The sequence below is a fragment of the Perissodus microlepis genome, chromosome 20 (assembly GCF_051167445.1).
Source record: "Perissodus microlepis isolate ML-2025 ecotype Zambia chromosome 20, ASM5116744v1, whole genome shotgun sequence".
Classification (NCBI taxonomy): domain Eukaryota; kingdom Metazoa; phylum Chordata; class Actinopteri; order Cichliformes; family Cichlidae; genus Perissodus; species Perissodus microlepis.
In genome coordinates this window covers 28,705,279-28,728,823 of record NC_140480.1, presented here as the reverse complement: position 1 = coordinate 28,728,823, position 23,545 = coordinate 28,705,279, and the positions used below count along the sequence as shown (strand labels likewise).

Below are 23,545 nucleotides of genomic sequence, written 5' to 3'. Positions count from 1 at the left end.
GATTCACTAATGTACACGTTTAAACCTTGAAATTTACAGAACAATAAACAAGTTCTTGTAAAACTAAGAGAGCAACTACGCTCGCCGCACTCTCCGAGGTCCTCTAACAAATAAACTCTCTTTGGGTTTAAATAAAGCTCTGAGCTCCACTACATTTAAATACACTCTGGCTCAGCTTCCCCATCGGCTTCAATACGCCTCTGGGTCCAATGTATGGAGTCAGCCTGCTGCCCATATGGTCCCCACTGGATTAGGCTAAAAAGCCCAGTCACATAATAGTGAGGCCCAAGGAACCATTAAAAACACATTAATTGTAAAGTTTGAAGCTTCTTATGGCAATGATATGCTAATATTTCTTAGCACTGGAGATAGGCTGAAGAATAAGACGCAGCCAGATGCAATAGAAGAGAAATGTGCTGAGTGAAGGGAAAGGGGGGAGGTGTGTGTGTGTGTGGGAGGGGGGGAATAAAATGTTAAAATGGTGAAAAGAGATTCTACAAATAGTTCCAGGTCATGGTAACTCCTTAAGATCCACTTGTCTGCCAGAAACAAGCAAGCTCCCTCTCTCTTTCTCTCTCACTCACCCACACACACTTTCTCACACTGGGTGAGAGGGAGTACTGGGGAATAAGAAGAAGAAATGAAGAGTAGACGACACTGAAACTGCAGGCAGCAGAAGACAAAGAGGTCAGTATTGCGGAAAACATGGAGTCTGACATTAAAGTGAGGCAGTTCAACTTGCACGCTCTATAGCGCCAGAAATGCATTGTCAAGAGAGCTACATGTACGGGGAATAAAATATAAAAGAGTGACTGACTAGGACAGATGGGTGGAGAAAGAAAAAACTAAGAAGAAAGTTGCTGTATATCCTGAAAATTAAGCAAAGATTGATAGCCTGCATCTCTGTCCATCTGTTTTCATAATAAGACAACTTACGGAATTTACTTTTTACTTTTTTTGGCCAGGTGTCATAGTGTGGGGAAATTTTCTGCTTATCTCAGCAATCCCCTGTGTTGTGGGGTGGATGGAAGGAACATTAGAAAGGCTAAGTCCCCACCAAGCAGATTAACCAGAGCCAGCCATGGGACAAGAACACAGATTTAGGAAGCATTGCCCAAATAAGATTTAGGCTTTTCACTGGCAATAACTTGGGAGTATACATTTCAATGCGTAACCCGCAATGTAACTGATGCTTTCCTGGCTCTGAAAAGGACTTGGGTTAATCTGAGAACTGCCACTGTACCAAAAGCTTACAGTCTCTTCCAGCTGAATAGAGCTGCTGTGTGTAAGTGCTGGAGCTTTTCTCCTGTGTCGTTTAAATTCAACACTCAGATTTCCTTTAAAGCGAGAGGCAGCGCTACTTGTTATTTGTTTGTTGGAAAGCCTCTTGTATATAATGTGGATCTCATCATTTCAATGTGTGGTATACAGATCCCATTACAGTGCAGCTGACATGACAATACATAAAATGTCAGAATCAATGACGGTTGTAGCCACAAAAGAGGAAGTGCTGCAGGAGTACAAAGGTCAGGGAGTCCTGAATGTGTAATTCTTCTGTGTAATGAGTCCTTTCCCTATGTGTGTTTAGGATGCCAATGAAGGTAAAGCACACTGGACTTGTCTTTTCCCTGTTCGGCTCTTGGGAGCCAGGTGTCTCTCTTTAATGGAGCCATGTGGAGACTAACGTAGGTTAATGAGCCATACAAGCCCCAGTGGAGATGAGCATTATAGGCTATATGAGATCCCCTCTCATCCCTATATCCCTCCATTTGTGTCAGACCCTGAGAGAGAACTGAGGAACAAAGGAATCTGTGGTGGAATGGAAGCAGAGATGCAAGAGAGAATGGAGAGCCAAAGAGAAAAGCGGGTCTGCCAGCCTTTTAAAACAATTAAGGTCTGGATGAGATTCACTAAAAGTTCCACTGCCAAGCAAGGCCCAAATGTGGCAGTAAAGGGAAGGCTTAGTGAGAGCCGGCCTAATCAGAAACAGACTCACTACGACAACAAACCAAACCACACACACACACACAGGAAAGTCGACACTTTACATATTAAAGCTCGGCAGGGAGGGGAAGAAAGCCTGTGGTAACATCAAATTGTAATGAGGAACAGGCTCGGAGAGTGCATAAAGCATAGAAAGAGACATAAAGACAGAGAGCTGTAATGATGATTTTGAAGGAAAGAGAGCTTTTAACCACAGATCCTATGAGTCTGTTTTAAGAATGTTTGTTGTGGTGTTGTTCTGTTTGGCTTTACTGCATTCCTCTTTTTGTCTTGGTCTCAGATGTGGCTTAGTCTCTTGTTGAGCCGTCTGCGGCTCCATTTCAGTGTAAGCTATAAACTTAGAGCAAGCAAACATTTGAGCATGCTGTGTTTCTGTCCCCAAACGTGAATGTGTGCTTTGCTAAGATGCTGCCGAGACAAGAGAAGCATGAGTAAGCGTTTGGTGATAACGTGGTTGGAAATGGAGGATACTGGCAGATGAGAGGTGTAGCTGGGAAGAAAAACAGACAGGAAAGAAGAAACACAAGGAAAAGCAGAAAGGAGAGATTTAGGAAGACGAGCTTGGAGAAATGTGGGTAAAATAGAGGCTAGAGAAGCTGCAAGAAGAGCAGAGGGAGCAGGGGAAGAAGAGGAGGCTTGACCAGGTTTGTGCTTCGGAGCAGAGAGCATAGCGGCGTTTGTGGCATAGCCGACGGAGAGGCAGCCTCACATTCCAGGCTTGATCCTGTATAAATCCTGTCTGTTACTACAGATCTGATAGGGAAATAAGAGGCCAGATGGGGGCTTCCCTTGGCCTTATAAGGGATTGCGACTTGGTCTGGATGGATAAAGGGTGAAAAGCCACAAAGAATGAAAAATACAGATAGAAGAGGGCAGAGACAGGAATGAGGACTGGACTTTGAGGAAAAAAATAAAAGTGGATAGCAGTACACAGCAGCAGAATATGAAAAAAATAAGTCGAAAAGAAATGGAGAGTGAAACTAAGATGCTGCCTATCGTGTGATATTCTTTGTTTGTTGCTCCTCTGATGTTGTTTCAATGATTTTCAGTCTTTGAAGAGAGATACATCAGGTCTCCAAAACAGAAACAATTTCCTCCTTCTAACAAGAGCACAGTTAACAATACAGCCCAGCACAAGTGGAACGGTAAAATTCATCCTACTACCATTGTTTCAGCCTGAGTCCCACAGGTCATTGTAGAATTTTTCGCTTCTGTCAGAAAGAGTATTTTTGCCCTTGAGAAAATTGCACGTGCAAAAAAACAAAAAAAAAACTTGAACAGATAGATGTTTACAATGTTAACCGCTAGAGCTCTACTGATCGCACACGAATTTGCAACACAAAAATTCTTGCTATATCCCTTTAATCTACTCTCTTTGTTCTTCATTGTGTTTAGAATTAACAACATTTCTTACTCAAGATGTTCAGACAGTGGGAGCCAACAACCTGCTGAGAGGCCTGATCAGCCACACTAATCTGATCAGCTGTACTTTGTTCAAGTGTGTCTTATTCAAAGAGGACATCACTACCAGCGTGGTGTAACCCAAACACCGTCCTATTCCCTTTCAGCTGATGATCCTGGGGAGAACAACACAGTCATCTGATCTAGCACACCTTCCAACCCAACAGCCGCCTCCCTCCCTCCTCTCCCCTCTCCTCTCTCCTCTAATCCAGCTCGCAGCCCAAACACAGCATACCTGCAACCAAATGTTCACCCAGCTGCAACAATCTGGACTTATTAGGGTGAAAACTCATGACACAAGTGTTTCTCGTTTCCTAATCAGTTAGAGGGCAACCCCCTCCTCTTTCCCCACTGTGTGTGTCTGCGTGTGTGTGTGTGCATTCGTTTTCATGTGATGAAACACTCTTGAAATAGAGTGAAACCAAGTGTCTTTGAATGTATGATCAAGGGAGTTTTCGCACACCTACCACATACAAATAACTGCGTAAAACTTCTATGTGCACCTGACTAAATAATATTGTCAACATGTGTACATCTAATAAAAAACACCGTAAACAAACTTTGAACCACTTATGTTATGGCACGTATCAAAATTAAACAGATTGTAGACTAAAAGGCACAATACCTCAGAGACGCAACATGCAAATGATGCTGACAAAATGCTTGCCCTACAAAGCCCAAACATGACACAAACCGAACTGATTCATTGCCACAGCCAACTAATACAGCCCAAACGCACAAGCACACAAACACGAGACACACCACCTCTATCCATACACCCCACTGAGCAAACAGCTGCTTGTGGCAGCACCACACTGTGGCTACCAATTACACCAAAACAGAAATATTTAACTGCCCTTTTAAACAGAGTGAAAATTAGGAACGTCAGTAGTTTGAGGCTGTGTTGTGATTCCATCAAATTATCATGTCTGTGCCTCGACCAATAATCCAGTCTGACACAGTGGGCCCATGTCACCACATATTGGGATGCCTCACCCCTGGCTCTGACCCTGACCCTTAGCATTAGTCAAGTTACCAGAGGCCCAGATAATGTTTTCCCAACCGCTAACCATTAGTGTTTAATGAATAACAGCAGTAGCTGAGCTGACCTATGGCTGGCTGAGGCCTCTGGCTCCTGCTAAGTTCTTTGATATCGTGACCTTGTTCATGCTCTCTCATTGGCCTGCCATGGGTTTTCTGGAAGTACAGGTGCTTTTCAAAAACCACATATATGCCCTCGTACTCAGTTTTGTCTGGGTCACAGTTATAATGTGCAGCTCTGCACCTTTTCTCCATTCCTTCCATTGTACAATGAACCTGTCGAGCAATCTAATCACAGACACATTCTGACATTTCACACATTTCACATAGCTTAGAGTTTCTCTTCATTCTAAAGTACATACTCAATTAATGTTTCTAGCATCTAATACTCTATAGTCATATAAAGATCATATAAAGCATTGTGCTTTACCTAAAGTGGTCTGCTCTCTGAAATTAAAATATTAAAAGTGTTGTACATTGTACACTCATTAATATTTAGGGACATAAATTAGTAATTCATCTGTGAATTTTGAGTGGAAAAATGTATGATATAATGGAGTAATATAAAAATAGATACATGGATAACAGGGTCTTTAAAACAGAAGAAAAAGAAGTTTGAATGGACGCTCTGGTACAAAGTGTTACAAGCTATGCAGAAAGAAATGTCCGCTTGCATTAAGACTGTACTTTTCTTTGCTGGACAGCTGGACTATTAAGAGGGAGTCTTGGCTGACAGCTCTGTTTCATGACAGCATGAGGCCAAGATCTGACATACAGTTGTCAAGAAAAGAGATGCCCCGTGTGAGTGCGTGTATAGGTGTGAGTGTGTGTCTCAGAAGTGATGAGCAGGCTGAGTGAGCGGAGATTACCAGTGGCTTGAAATATTATCACATGCTATTAGTACTGTATCACCGTTCATTAGGCTGATGGCTAGGTGCAGTTACTTGACAGCCTTGTTGTAAGGAAGAGAGATGAAAAGTGTGAGGGCAAGAGTGAGTAAAGACAGAGAACTCTGTGAGTTATACTGTGCACAGAAAATAAAATGTAAAAAGGAAATCATTGCGAAAGGAAAACAAGGGTGAACGATAAGGGTCTGCTTGCCTCAATCCTTCACTGTCAGAGATTTAACCAAGAGGCAAAACCTCAATGGGAAACCGGACAGCTGTGGTATTTAATGTCACAACAAGAATGAGGCACATTACTACAATCCCCAATTTTTATTGTCATAACGTCCATAATGTATGATAAGCAGATGACTATTCAATGACAAAAAGCATGTATCAAAGAAATGATTTGTGTAGCGCCTATTAAAGCTTCCTGTAAACATTGTGTGATCACAGAAATGCATTAAACAATGCTGTCACCAGGACAAGCCTAACTCTAAAGGAACTGATAGCTGCTGCTGTCTTGTATGAAGTAGAAGCAGTAAAGCTGTCTCACTATCAGACAGAAACATTAGTAGCTGTCACACTCAGTTTGCCTCGGCATAGACAACGGTTTAGTATATCATCAAAGCCCAAACAATTCTCATTTATAAGATCTATTGGCACTATAAGCTTATTGAAATGGAAGTACACATTTGCAAAATAGATGAGAGGAATGTTGTTTTCATTGCTTGTGTAATCTGGAATGATTATGCATGATATCAAACACATAAACAAGGCATGGCTTTCTTTTCTTTTTTTAATTTTCTAACTGCTTCTAATGAGGACGATCATTAAGATGCATGTAAAATATGGAAAATTCACCACAAACTTCAAAAAGATTCCCTCTATAGTGGGTCACTGCTGGAGTTTCTGTTCAAGTTTACAAAGTACAAGTTTGCTCTCATCCCCCTCTGTCCTTCCTATTCCCCCTTTTATCTAATTTTGGACCACTCTAAGAGCCAGCAGTAATGAATTGTCTAATCACAGTTATCTGGCCCATTCAAGTGCTTTGTAAAGCAAATCAATAAAGCCTGGCACTGAGCCAGTCATCCACTTTGACAGATGTTGCTTGCTAATCTATTTTCTCTATTTTTTCGCCATTCTGTCCTAAAGATGTTTACTCTTTGGCTATCCGTCCTTTTCTGCCTGTCTATTTCAGCAAGGTCAATGGAGAAAATGAAGAAGAAAAAAGAACTGTGTTCCATTTCACACTTGCTGCAGAAGGGACACAAGTCAAGTGCTGAATACTTAAAGTTCATTTAGCAGAGAGAAAATTTTTCTCTTTGATTGGTGGAACTACTGGAAGACATTTCATCTCAGAAATTCATACCTCAGGCAAAAAGAAAATAAATAAATAAGGCTTACACCCATACTATACCATTTCCAGAGTAACAGATCAATAGCAAAAACTGATAACTATTTCTATGAATTTCAAATGTTCTCCCTGTGGTGCCTACACTAGCAGCAGACTAAACAGCTAAAACTGATAGGCTGGGATAAGCTGCCTCCCAACGCGCCCTCATGTTCTGTACATACAGTATTTTTGTGCGTTTTATATTACACATTCAATTGCCTGGAAATTTTGGAAAATACAATATCCATTGGAAATGAAGAGAACATTCAGCTTTTTCCCAACTTGTTTACCTTTCTGTGTATCCTGGAAGACACAGATCTGCGTTTGATGTGGCTTCTTAATCCTAACAGCACAATGGCTTCACACATTAATAAAAGTCACACAAAGCAATGACACAGACTTCATTTACAGCTCTCCATGCAAACAAAAGTTTAAAAGTGAGAGTTTTTAAACATAACAAAAAGTTCAAGCTACATAACTCCGCCATTAACATAATTTGAAGCCTAATCAATAGGAAAACATGCTGAAGAAGCTAGATTACTGCAAGGCTTTTTCTTTAGACAGTCTCCAGCGAAAAGTGGCTCTAATCAACAATGGGTTAATTAATCTCACTTGTGAAGTTAGTCCAATTATGGGACACACTCTACGGGGAATATTTGTCTCCTAAATAATAGTAATAAAATGCATTGTTAATGAAAGGTCTCACAAAAAGTTCTGTTCAGACAAAAAAAGTAATCTCTGTGGTAAATGAATAAATAAGTAGTGCACAACACATTTAGGGACATGTGTGAATCAGACTTTGTCTCTTTCGGGATTCGGATGACATTTTGGCATAGGTGAATGAATACCTTTAGGCTAAATAAAGCCTACATGTATAAAATTCATCTGTTGTAAAATGTATGCACTGCATGAGTATTTGTCTCCTGTTGTTAGATAATGAAAAACACTTCCTTCGAAACACTGGCAGAGAAAAGAGCAGGCAATTAGAGGAAGTGAAAGGAGAGGGAGACACATGGAAGGAGAGAAAGCAACATAGAGCTGTTTGAATGTGATTAATGAGATCACTGCAGGGTAGGCTGTGTCATTGTAAAAGTCTGAGCAGCAAGAAGGAGGAAAAATAGAGTGGCAGAAAGAGTTAGAGACTGAGACAGAGAATGGGGTAGAAAGCGAGACATGAGAGGGAAGAGAAAAAAAACTGAGCAGAAACCAAGCTGACTGACCTGGCTACATTTAACTCACTGCTATGAAAAGACAGGGGGAATGAGACGGAACGACTGACAGAAAGTGAGTAAATCAGGCAGACAAAGAAAAAAAGAGATATAAAGCTCAGATGAATGGAACAGCAGGGGCTCTTGGTCTTCTGCTGGCCTTTTAACAGTGAAGTGTTTAGGGAAGCCTCGACCAGGTCTGGCAGATAGAGAAGCTTGTGCTCTAAAGAGAGCCATGAAAGGCACAGCCTGCTCCTGCAGGCTGGGGATGCCGCTGGCCACCTCTTTATCTGGCTCAGGGTAACAGACTGGGCAGGAGCAAGTGGAGGCCAGGATCGAAAAGGTCACACAGGCATCCTGCCAGTCCAAAAATCCATAAACAAGCTGGGGTTGAGCTGGACTAGAGAGATGGTTGTGGTAATTAAACATTTATGGCAACCATCTTTACACCCAAAGATACAAAGCCTCTACAGAAATATATCATTTAAAATAAACAGAATACAAAAAATATGATTCTTCCAGATTTAACATGCCAATGAAATTCGTTTTATAGTCTCAATAACCACCCAACAGAGGACTTCTTCAGTCCTGACTGAAGTTCCTTTCCCCCCCCCAATATCCTGCTGTTGATCAGACAGTTTTATTCCACAAGACAGAGCTTTACTGTACTTTTTTCTTTTTTTTGAAATTGTAAAAAAGATAGTCTTTCTCAGCTACCACACACAAAAGCTACACAAATTTAATTTGCCTCTGTTTGCAGTTTTGGATATTGTGTTGGTTTGATCCAGCCTCTCTGTGGATGTGCTGGAAATTGTGCTGGGAGGAAAAAAACTTATTTGACCAGCAACAGGGATTTCTAGAGGGTATGCCAAGCGCCCAGCTGTTTCTAGTAGGGAAACTGAGGCTGTATTGATAGTTTAACGTGATTAAAAAGATTGCCAGCAATCAAGGAGAGAGAGACCCACAAAGATGGTTGTAATAGGTGCATAACGCAGCTGTAATATCAGTTAAATAATCGCTCATACATGCCACTTTTTATCTAAAATGTCAGTTGCTCCATAAATAGGTGTATTTCGTGTGATGTTTTTCCATTTAATTTTAACCACACAAGGTAAAACAAACAATAATTTAACAATGGAATGCAATTATTTGTTCAGTCTGGGATTAAGTAGAACACACTATTCAATCTAAGTGATGCAATTGTTATTATATAAAGCATTCAGTGAGAAATAGCAATTACTGACTATGATGACTGGAAATAAGTTCTACCTGGTGGCATTTGTGACAGTTCTTTTCACTTGTAATTGTATTTCTTTGTATTGTATTGTATTGTGAGGTAAATTTATGTTGTGTAGGGACTACAAAGATCTTTAATAAAGCCGTAAAAATATTAATTTTCTGTGCTTTTAGGTTTTTGGAATTTGTTTTTGCAATTATGAACAAAAACTGAACATTTTCCATAAAAAGAGGTTAGGTTTCATATATCCACATAGTCACTCTGTGTTAGCGCGTTTTAAGGGATGCAGGTGACAGGATGGCTCACTTCTGTTTTCAAAATAATTTGTACCCCTGGGGGAACAGGATGGGCCTCCTTTCAGTTGTTGCCATGAGCCTCAGCTGTTGCTATGGACATCATCCTCAATGATAGTTAGTGCTTCTCTCCCTCTTTTACTCTAGATGTTCATCTTTGTGTCTATTATTATTTCACCGACTCAGTTTTTCCACCTGTTCTACTTTCTTTCTCTCCTTCATTACTGCCCCAGTATCCTTGTGCATTACTATTTAGACAACATAGCCGGGCTACAGTGAAAACAAAAGTCAAGGGTTGGAAAGCAGTGAGTAAATTTGCTGAGCTAATCCATCAATTTCACATAAAAATCCATGCCAGGCAGAGCCAGGCCACACAAAGACAGGTGAGCAACCTCTGGGCTGATAGGCCAGACACCCAAGTCGCTCTGATCGTTTTCTTTCTCAGAGCAACACATCCAAGAAATAATTCACTGAGGTTCATTGCAAGATCACCCTCTCTGTTCAGGGTAACCACAGCATAGAAGGGCGAGAGTGGGGTTGGAGGGAGGATGGTCACTTGTCCACCAGGACCCTGTAGTAGCAGCTGCTTGCATTTACAAGCCTTTTAAGTCTGGAATACTTTATGCCCTGTGATCAGCTGTTCCCCTTAGTGACCCCCCACCCCCCACAGCACTGTCTACACAACGCACACAACCATGCTGTTCTTCAGGCTACTGTGGGAGCCATGTGAGTAAGCTGCGCACACTCTGCTACGTTAACCAGATCTACAGGACATTTGTCCAGTTAAACACCTGAACCACCCTTTTAAGTTGCCTCTTTTAGCTACAAAACACATTATCCAAACCAATTACCCCATTATTCATCAGGGCATGACAGAAAAAAAACAACAACAAACTTTTCCATTTTTGGTTTACTGTTCGCTTAATCCAAACCAAAACATTGAAGGGTAAACTAGCCTACATTTACTAAGATAATTGCTGTTTATAAAGAGTACAGTACAATAGCCATACAGATTATGCCAATCCTTCATGACTCAGTTACCTTTTCATAATGTAATCACAAAGCCTGTTTGGATCTTAATAGTTTTGCATACATGGGAGCCTACCATTTGGGAATGTATCCCTATGGTCCCAGGTTCAACAACTCTGTTGAGCTTGTGAGAAAAACAGGGATAGAGGATGTTTCTTCTCATTGTCCGTGAACTGATTCCAATTAAGATGGGAACCGTGAATGCCCCTCTACTGAACATGCTTTAACTTTCCCATTCATTTTTTGTTCTGGCTTCTTTCAACATCTAATTTTACATGTGCAGCAGTGCCCTCCATCCCCATCTATATCAAAGGCAATGCTTTCCGCAGCTCCTCTGTTCCACAATGCCATCGTTGATTCCCACCAATCCCAGTCCCCATATGGGATATGCCTCCTCCCCGGCATAAAGTGAACCACACACAGTCAGTTTTAACTTGGATGATGCAATTCTTGGGTAATGTGTGTCCAATTGCATAGCAGATTGCCTATCTTCATAAAGTTAACCCACAGAGCCATCTTTGGTTTCTGTGTACATAAGCGTGATAACATAGATGATAGAGGCTGATGTGGATAATATGCAGTCTGGACACAATTACTTTACATCTTGCTCTAAAATTTAAATAATACATTAACTTAAGAGCAGGACTACAGCTCACTAGAAGATCTGTAATGATAGCTTTGACTGGGATAAATAATGGTTTTGCTATTGCTAAAACACATTCATAAGGGTTGGTGTACTGGGCGTCTTCTACAGCTTTCTGCTGAGGTGAACACCTACTGGCCTCCACCATCAATCACTGCCTTCAAGAACACCACCCAGAAGTCCACAACCAATTTATGGAAGTCTCACAACACATTCAACCACACAGCTTATGCATTGTAGTACTATGTGTTAGTCTATGCTTGCAGTGAAATTCTCTAAGTTCATAAAGTATATGAGATGCCCATTTGTTCCAACATCTCTCAGCAAAATGCAATGACTTCACACTCTGTTAACATCACGACAGAATATTTTTTGCTGCAGCACTGTATGAGACTCCTGTGTAGTGTTATTGTTTCCTGCAGTGTGCCACACTATATATGCATTTTTCTTACTTTGGTGTCTGCTTACTCCCCCACCCTCTTAACCCCTCTTCCTCAATCAATCCCCTACAAAAGCCTGCCACAGGCAGCGATATCCACCAACATCATCCCTCATGCTTTGCCATGTTCCCGCAAAGCCAAGGAAACAGCAGCATATACAGGAGCTGATCTGCAGGGAAAGCAAGAGGGAAATGGAGGGAGGGAAGGAGGAGTGGGATTGAATGGGGAAGCATTGAGTGGAAGGATGGGGAGGGGGTATTCTTTGGGAAGGGAGCCAATCCAATTACAAGCAGTGGTGCAGCCCTGGTTTCTTTGGCGGCACAAAATTCACATTTCGACGGTCTCTTCCTCCCTCCCCTAGTACCTTCTTGCTTCTTCTTCTGAAGATGCCTATTCCTGCTACTCTGTTTCCTATTTTTTGCTCATCGTGGCTCACACTCACATCCTGTAATCGTGCATCCCTATGCACCACACCCCTCCCTTTCCCCATCTGTCTGTCTTTCTTGGATGCATGAAAGAGCTGGAGGTATAGCACTGTATCACCAGCAAAGCAACAAATCTTGTCACCCTAGCTGTGTCATGCTCAGATCTGCAGGAAGCCTCCAGCATCCTACTCCATGTAGGTGTCTCATGCAACTCTGTAGGAGCTTATCATCCCTCTGCAGAGGAAACTGTAGCTCATACTCTTTAGGTCACCCTATCCCTCTGCCCTCCCTGTGTCACGGCATGGCATGGCAGGCTGGGGGGAAGGGTGGGGTGGAGGGGATAGCCAGGGTGTTGAATAACATTCAGTGTAAACAATGCATACTTCGGACAGACTGATTATTCTTAATTACTGATTAGTCATTATACATGAAAACAGCTTTTTTAAAGCTGCTGCAAATTGCCACAGGGGAATCCCAATTCTCTGTCATTCTCCCAGCAGTCAGAGCTTGTACATTGTTGATCATTTGCGTTCATGCAAATCATCACGTTTCACTATCCAACAGCACATCTGCTTGCAAATTTCTGCACAGCAGAAGAGTGCATATATTCTCACGCGATCAAAAGCAAATTAGGTTCAATTAAAGTCCTCCAAACTTACTTTGACAGCAAGACCACACTAAAACACAACCTTTTATTTAGCAGTAAAAACCTGAGTTAACAACGCAAAATGCAATTTAAGTTTTGGGAATGTCACAGAAATATACAATTAATATTTCATTATGGCAGACATCATTTTGATTTCTACACTTAATATAATCTCGTGCTGAGTTCATTCACATTACTGAGAATATTTTAACAGAGTTAAATTTTTTCCACTATTTTCTCACTTCAGCCACCTCATAGTAAGAAGATTATTATAATCATAAATATTAAGACAATGGGATCATTCTCTGTGGGTGACTGCTAGCTTTTTTTATGTTCTGACCACTGGACCGTGGTACCTTTTGTCTAGGTGCGCTTCTCATATCCTGGTTAATTCCTGCCCCACCTTAGCGTTACTGTGGTTACAGTCACGCCTCTGTATGTAGTCACACAGATGCACAGAAGGCTATTTTGCATGGATTTTGAAACAGACTAAGGATATAGCAGAGGGAAATGGGTGATTGCGAGCGGCAGGTATAGACCGGAGTGTGGAAAGAAACAGGCAAACACACACCATATGCAAGCAACAGAGTGAGGAAAACACTCCTCTGTTGCAAATAATTGAAACAGATGAAAAGGTTAAAAAAAAGTTGACATTATTTAAAGCTCAAACTGGGGGTTAAGTCAAATTAATAGTCTCTACACAACAGCCTGATTAGTAAATTGATTTAATAATGGAAAAATGAAGACCAAAATAACCCACGACACTGACATTTATGTTCCACTCCTGACATTTGTGATCTCGGAATGACACTGAGACAGTCAACCCAATGAGAGGAGAAGCAAGGTCAATAAATCTATCAATATCCTTCAACTAGCTGTCTAATTGCAGTCTGGACACGAGACAAAGGACAACTATGATAGGCCTACCCGAAAACTCAAATTTCAACCAAAGCCATGCATACATATAGTTTATCACAGAATATTACCAGACAGGTAACTACATTTTGGCCCTTGAGAATGGGGGACTGTGTATAGCAACACTTACAATTGTTTAGTGGTTAGTACACTATTTATGTTTAAGTTAAAGCTGAGAGTCTGTATATTAAACCTATATGCATTACATTGGTGTAACATATACTTTTTTTTTTAAATAGCCAAAATAACCATAAAAATAATAAGTGTCAATGTCCAACAATATATATAGCTAATCAGCTGTTTGGGGGAATGTCAGTGTCACACAAGAGTGCAAGAGCTGTTTGAAAACAATCAATAAATCATAGATGTGTCTGACTGACAATCAAACTCTCCATCCCAGAACCCAGAGCGGCACTTAACAGCACTTCTCCTCTGCACTATTTATTCCAGCTAGTCAAAAGTTTAATCTCATGCCTGATTTAGACCTCTGAGCCGGTAACGTAACCTACATAAGTGGCCAACATCATTGCTGACATTTATACTAATGCATGTGACATTACGCGTTAATTACCACGCAGTCGTCTCCCAGTATTTTACATGTAGTGCCAACCAACAGAAACAATTAAAATTTCCCTACTGGATCCCCAATCTCTGCTATTTGTCTTTCTTCTGTTCCTGAATGTTTTTCACTTCTTTGCACATTCTCTCATGTCCATTCCAATAGTTTCACCCATCCTCCTCTAGGAATTTGCCAACATGTGTAAATCCTTTTATTGATGCTATGATTATTATTCCTTATATTGAGATCATGATTCTTATTCTCTCACTGAAAATTCAACAACTGCAGCAAAAAAGTTGCCTGAAATGCATATAAGGAATCAACAGTATTGAACAGCCCATCGGAATAGTTGTGAGTTGCATTGATGAGACTTGAAGACACATTTCTATGGAGGTGCACGTCAGGTTACACTGTAAGTTACAATGTAAGGTCTCAGAGGGATTTGCCATTACGGCGTAGCTGTGGTGTAGATTTCCCAGTGAAATATAAATCCACAGTAATACCATGTTTCTTGTAGCTAGGGTGTGAAATCTATTATTATTATTAACTGGCCAGGAGCCCTTAACCCTCTGTAGCCTTTGTATTCTCTCACCAAGACTAGGAATTTCACTGCATGGGCTGGCTCTTTCCCTTGGCTCTCAGTGGGCCAAAGCAGAAAGGTGCCTATTAAAATTAATGGTTCAGTGCAGGATACTTAACAGTGCAACACTAGAGCTCACTTAACAAGGAACTGGTAATGACCACTACAGTGAGCTAGCTGTTGCCATTACACCTCCCTGACACTTTGACAGCTGGGATTAAATATTAAGCAGCTATGTTTCCTTGTGACCAACATCCATCTACACAGAAATGGGACCACTTCACAGTGTCAGTCCCCTCTGGACTATTGAGCAGTATAACTCCCTATGTATCACAGTAATAACACAAGCAGAGAACTTATACAAGAGACCTTTAACTGCTGGATGAGAAGAGGAAGGGAGTTGGTACTCACCTTCTTCAGGCGTCCACTCTTGGTACCCACAAAAGCTACACAGTAGCCATTGTAGACATAAGAGGTCACAGAAGTCATACGGTCCCGAGTTTCAGTGTAGAGAGTGTGGCCAGTCACTAGTTGAGAGCCGCCAAGTGGTTGGTTGATGTCCAGACCACAGAAGGAGTCATCAATGGGCACGGGCTAAAGACAGAAGAAAAAAAGGTTATGAATTACAAATTAATAATAAGAATGTTTAAAAAATGCTGATCATGATTATCAGGGTAATATGTGACATTAAGCAAAGAATTCCTTAAAATTAAATATACTGTAAGTGCCTTGAGGCAACTACTGTTGTGATTTGGCCCTATATAAATAAAATGTAATTAAAGTGAATTGAATTGTAGGAATAGGAAGTGAAAAAAAATACACCAGAGAAAGACAGAGTTACAGGATGAGGCAACAGCAGTAAAGAGAGGCTGAGATACAGAGGATTATAAAACAAGACAGCTCAGTAAGGACCAAAGATGAAGGTGACAGACTGAAACACAAGAGTGATGGCTAAAGTTGTGGAAATAGTGGCAGTGTTAGAGAGTGTTTGAGATGGGCAGATGAGAGAGGTGAGCCTGAGGGAAAGAGGAAGGTCAGAGTGAGGAGGAATTGCTCACGTGAGTCTCTTAGCCAGACAAACGTTTTTCTTTCGGGCACACCAGAAAGATATGTATCAGCTCCACCCGACTGAGCTCCACCTTGCTCTCACTGTGGCTCATTACCCTGGCCTATCACAACATCACAGCAGAAATACACATATTGCACGATAACAGTGTGCATTAGCGAGCACAATGCGTGATAACTATGCAACATAGAAATGTGCATGTAACCAAAGAAGCAATAATAACATTTACTTATTCACTAGAAAACAACTGCTATAGTGAATTCTCAGTGAATTTAAATTCAGCTCTTAAGGAAAATTTGGGCCTTAAGACAGCTGCTTAGAATGAAAACGTCTTGTTCTTTCAAGATATGGAAATACAGGCAATGAGGAGGAGGTGAATAAGAAGTAAGACAGTGATCTGTCTGGTGTTGAATCAGGTCAGCTGACAGTCACCGAGTATCATTGGCCTCAATGTGCCATGCAGGCTAAAGTGAAATGGCCAGGCATGTGTATATCCCATAGTCCCTTGCTCACAAACTCTATCTTATTCAAATTCTAAATATATATCCCCTTTTTACAGCCCCTACTCATTAGTTTTCTTACGCTCACATTTCTCATCTGTCTCCTTTCTATCCCTGATTCTGTCTTTTTCACTGTCAGAATGGTCTAAGCAGACTGTGTTGAGAGTGTGTGGAAGGCAGCTCTGTCTCTCACACAGTGGCTGTACAACCTTTCTACATATATTTTCATGAACAGAGCAATAACGCTGAGGGGGAATAATCGCCTCCGCTTGTATCCTCACGCCCCTCACTTTGTGGCATTTCCTTTTATTCCCTTTGCCCAAAATAGCACAGAGTGCTATGGAGTACTACTGCGGTATTTAAAAAGAAAAAAACAATCTGGTGAGTTAACATTGTTCATGTCTCATGTGGTGATAACATCAAATGTACTGTATGCAATTGTTCTAGGCTTCTCTTAAACACAAGTTGATGACACAGACAGTATGAATCAGATGGGAAAGCTAGCAGCTATCTTGAGGAACAGCCGTGAGTTCCAGACATCGGCTTATCAATATATACTCCCTGAAAATCATGCAGCTATTCCACATATGGTCTGTTGGGCTCCTAACCATTTGGTTCTGATTATATCTAGATTGTTCAGATGATGTATGCTTAGTAGACTTGGCAGACAGCTCAAATCCCCCTGGAGTCCATGTGGTTGAGCGTTCTTGTTCACCTTCTTGCAGATTTTTTTGTTTCATTGTGTTTTTACTGCTGACTTACAATAAATCTCACAAGTAGTGCAGAAATGTAGTTTTCTATACCACTGTTTCAAGAGACAAATTACATGAGACCTAAATTAAACATATGCGATTAATCCTTATTGAACATCTCACAACATGAAATCATTTTAATTTTCTGCTCAGAAAATAGCTGCTGCCCTGTTTAGATGTGACAGGATATGTGCTCTCAGAGTTTTTTCTCTCTCAGAGTATATCAAATTTATCAACTCCAGTCCCACTTCGCTTTCACAAGTACTTAATTAGTTCTAAGGGCATGAGCAAAAAAAGCAAGACAGGAGGATAGTGTGACACATGGACACACAAACACACACACAGTGTGATACAGAAAGAATCCCATCATGGCTCAACTCCATGGGATTGACTACAGAGATGGTGTGAATCTCCAGATGGCAGAAGGCTGGATGGCTGGGTGATAAATCTTTGATTGGCTGCTGTGTCTGAATCCCCTGGCTCAGCCTCAGTTCCATTCCCAGCCTCAGCCTTGGCCTGCATGTAACTGAACACAGTAAAATGTCTACAAGAATGAGAGCTGGGGGTATAATTAAAGTTCTCTGCTTTGAGCTCGCTCGCTACCTGCTGTTTACAACAGACCAGACGAGAGGTACTGAAGCTGCATGTGTAATTTACTCAGAAACCAAGAAAGGTACAGTTAACAGTTAGCTAAAATACACTTGGGTTGGTCTAACCTTGAAGAACCTCACATTGTGATGGATGTCAAACACTAAAAAATACCACACAGAGTCACATAGGAACATACTTAAGAAAAAAAAAAGAAAGATGTGAAGCATACAGTATGTGTACTTGAAAGTAGTCACACTACTTAAGTTGAGGATTTAACATCAAGCACACAATGTCAGCATGTTTGACATATCTGGGTGTTAAATGTATTTTGGACAGGTTATATGAGTTCCACATGCACTGACATCTGTCTTTATAATCCACATTGTACTATGGATTTAGTAGGCAGTCTTAGTCTTAAGGACTGCTTTTTATATGTGACTGCGGCTAAATATACAATGCTTGGTGCGGTGTAATGCATTACTGGAAATAAATGCCTAAAGAATGAAGTGGGGGTGCAGCTTTGCAGATAAAAACTAGCAACTATAAACATGCACATACATGATTGGGCAATCTTCTGGGAAACTAGAAAAATATTCCAAATGGAGCTCCAACAGTTTAAAAGGCTCCCAGTGTCATCAGTTTATACCACTATTTCCCCTTCTTCTGCCAACTCTGCATCTTACAACATCTTATTCCGCCTTCTCAGCAGAGCTAATAAAGTCCAACAGCTAGTTTGAGATAATGTCTCCCTCCTCCTGACAATCACCTCTGACATTGTGCTAATGGGGAATTTACTGATTTTAATAGCAGTGGTCAACTGAGTTCCCCGGGGGGGTTAGCAACAAAAGAAGCTGATCAGTGCGGTTCTCATCATAGTGAAGGATAGGGATATCATTAAACCCCACACTTCACATACTGCTTGTACACCCAGTATTAAAAGTGTCTCCTATGCACACACAGATATACAGCACACATGCACACTTAGCCAGTCATTAATTCTTAATATTCTTAAATTCCTATTTGCAATTAAAGAATGAAAGCACAGAGGACTGTGGCCTCCTGGGAACGAGCGAAACCTTAATTGTACGTGACAACATGTAACGGATACATGGCCTTGTATTATAGCATAATTGGGGATTTCAGAAGGAATAGTCTGCTGTGTGATCTACATTATGCCAACATCAGAAGCAGAGTAACTTGAGCGACACCCCCCACCACACACACACACACTTTATTTTTCTAGAAGGGGAGTGTATTTACATGTGTTGTGCTCGAGGAGAATGTTATCACTTTGATGGTTAAAATAAATGGAAAAATAAATCCTCTCTAATTTATGAATATCTCTTATTGAAATGTACTTGAAAGTGGATATTTTCTGATATCAAAGCTACAAAACAATTTGAAATAATTGAGTGCAGTAGGAGAGTCATTTGTAAAATAGTATGCAATACTAGGCATTCAAAAGCATTTCTGGGTGATTGTTGCCTTAAAAAAATAAAGAAAGAAAAATAAATAAACCAGCATACGCTCGCACAACTTGCTGTGTTTTTCTGGTTCATTGAGAGGACTTAGTAATTCCCTTCACTGTTTACCAGCATATTTCAGAAAGAATCTAAATGTAGAAGTTGCTCAATTTATAAAAATTTCAGACCTTTTTATATAAATGAATAGCTCTTTTTTGGTTTTCAGCTACTTGAAGCTCAAAGAATTTAAAAGGAGAAAAAAAAAGTATAAATTGATTCATCTAAACACGAATGTGCAAAACAGAAATGTGCAAATTTATCAGTGTCCCTATATTATTTCCTATACTGTCCCAATAATATTTCCCAATGACAAGAGTTTCAAGTTTTTCAAATCCTCTTTCACATTGTTACCATATGGAAGAGGGTTATTTCAATTGTAATCCCTTTCACACTCTGGATGATCTGGAGATCTGTGGATGGGTGCATGTAAAGCATGAAGTGTTTGTCATCCATTTAGTATAACTCACCGCTTTGGTGCACTGCACATCCTTCCCAAGCAGCCAATTAAGTTCCAGGTTTCCTTCTCCCTGGTAGCAGGACTGCAGGCGCTCCTTAATTCGTGCATTGATGTCACGAATGGTGAAGATGCAGAGCGCTGAGTCATCTGGTGGGCGATGGAACTGCTTCTGGCCCTTAGAGAAGATGGTGAAGAGCACATCATCGTGGGCACTGATATTGAGTGATGCAGCGAGAACACGTCCTGGCTTGCCAAGGTAGGCAGCCTGCAGTAGCCGGTACTCAACACCGCTCTTCACACAGCCAATAGGCAGGGAAACATAGGAGTGGAACTTGGGGTCATCTTTGCAGAGGCGAACAATGCGAGAAGTGTAGAACAGATCACTGCCGGATCCGCTTGACGACATGCTGTTTTCTGGTGTCTCAGGCTGAACAGTCAGGAAGTAAACAAAGCTGCCGCTGGCAAAGCCGTAAACATAGTAGATGTCAAAGTGAGAGACCAGTGCCAGTGTGTCTGATGGTATCTTTATGAGGGAGGACACAAAATCTGTGTGCAATTCATAGTCAAGCATAGCAGAGGATTCTGGGTCACGGGGCAACTTTCGACTGGAGATTGTAGGAAAGTAGTCCTGTTTGCCATCTACCGCTGTGCCAATAAACAGGGTCCCATCCTGGCCCTGCGAAGGCACAATGACCCCATACATAGTCCCAGTCTGGTTTACACTAGAGAGGTAGTGTTCTTTCTTGTGGGAAGGCTCCACTAAGATAAAGAGGTCATCCAATCTGAGGAGTTTACAAACTCCCTGGTACAGGCTGCCACAGGCCAGCAACCGGTTTTGGGAATAATCAATTAAGAGAAGCTTGTTGACATTGTTGGTTGAGACAAGAGGCTCAGAACAAGGCTGGACAATCAGAGGAGGGTAGCACGCCTTGTTGTCATCCTCTGGGCCTGTGTCATGGGAGACTAGAAGAGTCAGGTTGCCTGAGAGCTTGTACACACGGTTGACTGCTCCAATATACAAAGCGCCTGTGGTTTGGTGAACTGTCAGGTGGTTGAATACCCAGTCCCGACGTTCAGGGTGGAAACTAGTAAAAGTCTGCCCATTGGATAAAGCAGGTATTACTATGAGCCAGAAGCCTAGTAGAGCAGCCATTGGTCCCACTTTAGGGTTAAGTGATAAAGTTCTGCGAAATGCTTGCTGGCCCTCCATGTTTAACAGGCCTGGAAGGAAATCACTAAGGGAGTTGAGAGAATGGATGTAATGAATACGTGGAGGAGACCTTTGCCTTTGTGTTGCTGAAGGCTATCTTGCAGGTCAAGCTTCACAAGGTTTTTCACATGTTTCTGTAAAAGAAAACAAGAAACAAAGAGAAAAGTTGTAAATTGTCACAGCTGAGTTACATGTCACACGAAGAAGATGCATTTAAGTGTTTCAAAGTGAAAAAGAATAAAATGCTCACATTTAATAAAGCAATGAGCTGTGGAGAATAGACAATTGGTGGAAACCATTATGGTGCACATTCCAAAGGACAGGGCAGGTTACAGCAACGGAAATTAGCCTGACCTGACTCATGCTAGCGCTGCTGCTGTCACACACTGAGTAAGAGGTTTCCAAGAACAGAAAAAAGGCCAAAACAGACATTGCTCACTAAAAGCAAGGTCGCTGTGTTGTGAGACTGACTGTCTTTTTCTTCTAAAACAATGTGACACTTCAGTGAAGCTAACCTTTTACACATGTACTGTATTCACTTATTTTATTAGAAATGGTTTAGAATATTGTCATAATTAGCATCTGTATTTCTGAGTTATTGTCCATAACCCTTTATGAGGATTTTAGTAGCTGAAACTTTGACCAGGGCAGATCTAGGCAGTTTATCTTTAAATCAAAGTGAATAATTGTGTCCAATTTGGACAAAATTCCAAATACCTTTCCAAAGATATTCCATTCACAAATGGTATGGGCATAACATCACAGTGGCCTTGACTACTGACCACCAAGATCTAATCAGTTCATCCCTGAGTGCAAGTGAATATTTGGGGCAGATTTAAGGAATATTTCGTTCAGAAAATACATTAATCTGTAGTGACCTAATGTTTGATCTTTGACCACCAACGTCTAATCACACCATCTCCAGATGATAGGGCTTACCTACAAAGGAAAACCTAAAACACATCTTCAATATTAGAGACCATGCCATACCAGAAACATTAGCACACAGCTTAACGTTGTGTGCTTTGTTATCCTTAAAACATCATTCTCTTCTTTTTATTTTTATACTGACCCCATCCTCACGATTTCTTTAAACACATCCCCTATCAGTTGCCCATTTTGATATACTATATTAGTCAAAATGTATCACGCTACAATTAATGCAACCATGCTCAGCCTGGGCTGTAAAGATTTCTCTCCATGTGCTATAAAACCAAGCAGTCTGTCCCCAGGAGTTAATTATCTCATCCATTGGAAAAGACGGCCTGGATCTCATTACTGGAACAAACTGAGAACAAATTGGAAGCCACTTGCACACACCCCTCTTGCTCTTTAAGGGGCTCATTTTTATAGACTCTGAATCTATTAATTATTCTTTTATACAATTTATTTATTTATTCATTGTTTATAAATCAAGTTCCTCTAATACTGGTGTGCTCAGATCACAACTGATTAATTTAAAGGTGATTTTTGTGCTGCCTATAATTAATCCCTCCACTGTAATAGATATATACAAAACATCCTCAAAACATGTATGAGTGTGTCTCATTCCCCAAGTATTATCGGTGTACTCTATCAGAACCAAGTAGTGTGAGGGGCTAACAAGTGGAGAGAATGGCAGTGCATCCTAAAATCAAGTACGATTAGGCGTAGCGATCCAACAAGGGTAATTACTATGGCGCTGGAGGTGGTAAGCTGGGGAGTGACATGGAGACGCCGGGGGCTTGAATGTGTCAGAGACGGCCCCGTGTCGTTTGTCACGCTCCAGATTTGCATTTCCAGCAGCGAGGGCACAGAGAATCAAGGGTGAAAAGATGTGGCCTGAATAATCAGTAACTGCACCTTGAATTAACAAGCAACTGAAAAGGGGAGGGAACATTGTATGGGAAGATACTGAATAGCCAGCTTACATTGTGACGTGTTCAAGGCAGGTTTGATTTGCAGCAGTAATTTAGGGGTCCCTTTGAACCGTGTCAGCCCTTTCATAGACCTCAATCCAAATCCGTTAATGGCCATCTTAGGGTCCCTCCCTACTCCTACTCCTTGTGATCGAGTATACTACACAGCACCATCTTAAATATAACCCTAAGGAAGCATATTGATCTATGTGTCCAGAAACACAGGTCCTAAAGCCCAGTCAACCTGTTCTTGGTGTGTGTGCACAGGCAGAGGCGTGGGAGGTGCGCTGTCCCAAAAGCACTTTATTAGCATGGTCATAAAAGTGCCAGTGACTCTAAAAAACAGCAAGGGTCAGACCCCCACCCTCACTTTCAGTTGCCTGCATGCTGCCATGCTCCTTTGTTTGAGTTTGTACATGGTAGATTTGCAAAGTGGATCCCTTTGGTGGCATAATCAGTTTCCTGCTGAGCTAGCTTTTCGCTCAAGCCCCAAAGCCTTTTGCCCTTTAGATCTTACGCTCCACCTCCACGCTTTAATCGTATGTATATACAATGTTTTAAGGCCATCCATCTTTTCTTCTTCTGCTTTTTATTTTTCCTACGTTTCCTCAGTTGTCAGGAGTAAAATTATGCATCAGTCTCTTATGTTGTGGCAACAGCTGCCCATGCAAAGAAAAAGAGTGACTGAATGGTGTAAATAAAAACCTCCACAAAAAGGTTATCCCCTCATATTGCTTTCAATAACACAGGGAATGAAGTCTTTGTTCAAGCTGATTGCATGACCACC

The 23,545-nt window shown here is 41.1% G+C and overlaps 1 protein-coding gene across 2 annotated transcripts in view; it reads right to left on the bottom strand.

Moving 5' to 3' along the window:
- Positions 1-23,545, bottom strand: part of plxna2 (plexin A2) — a 157,525-nt gene that overhangs the window by 110,940 nt on the left and 23,040 nt on the right. For both annotated transcript variants that reach the window (XM_084917581.1, XM_084917580.1), the window contains exons 2-3: positions 19,661-20,994; positions 15,173-15,355 (exon numbers count right to left, since the gene is read on the bottom strand). In XM_084917581.1, the coding sequence (XP_084773707.1) occupies positions 15,173-15,355; positions 19,661-20,860 (1,383 nt within the window). In that variant the 5' untranslated portion in view covers positions 20,861-20,994. The remainder of the gene's footprint in view (positions 1-15,172; positions 15,356-19,660; positions 20,995-23,545) is intronic.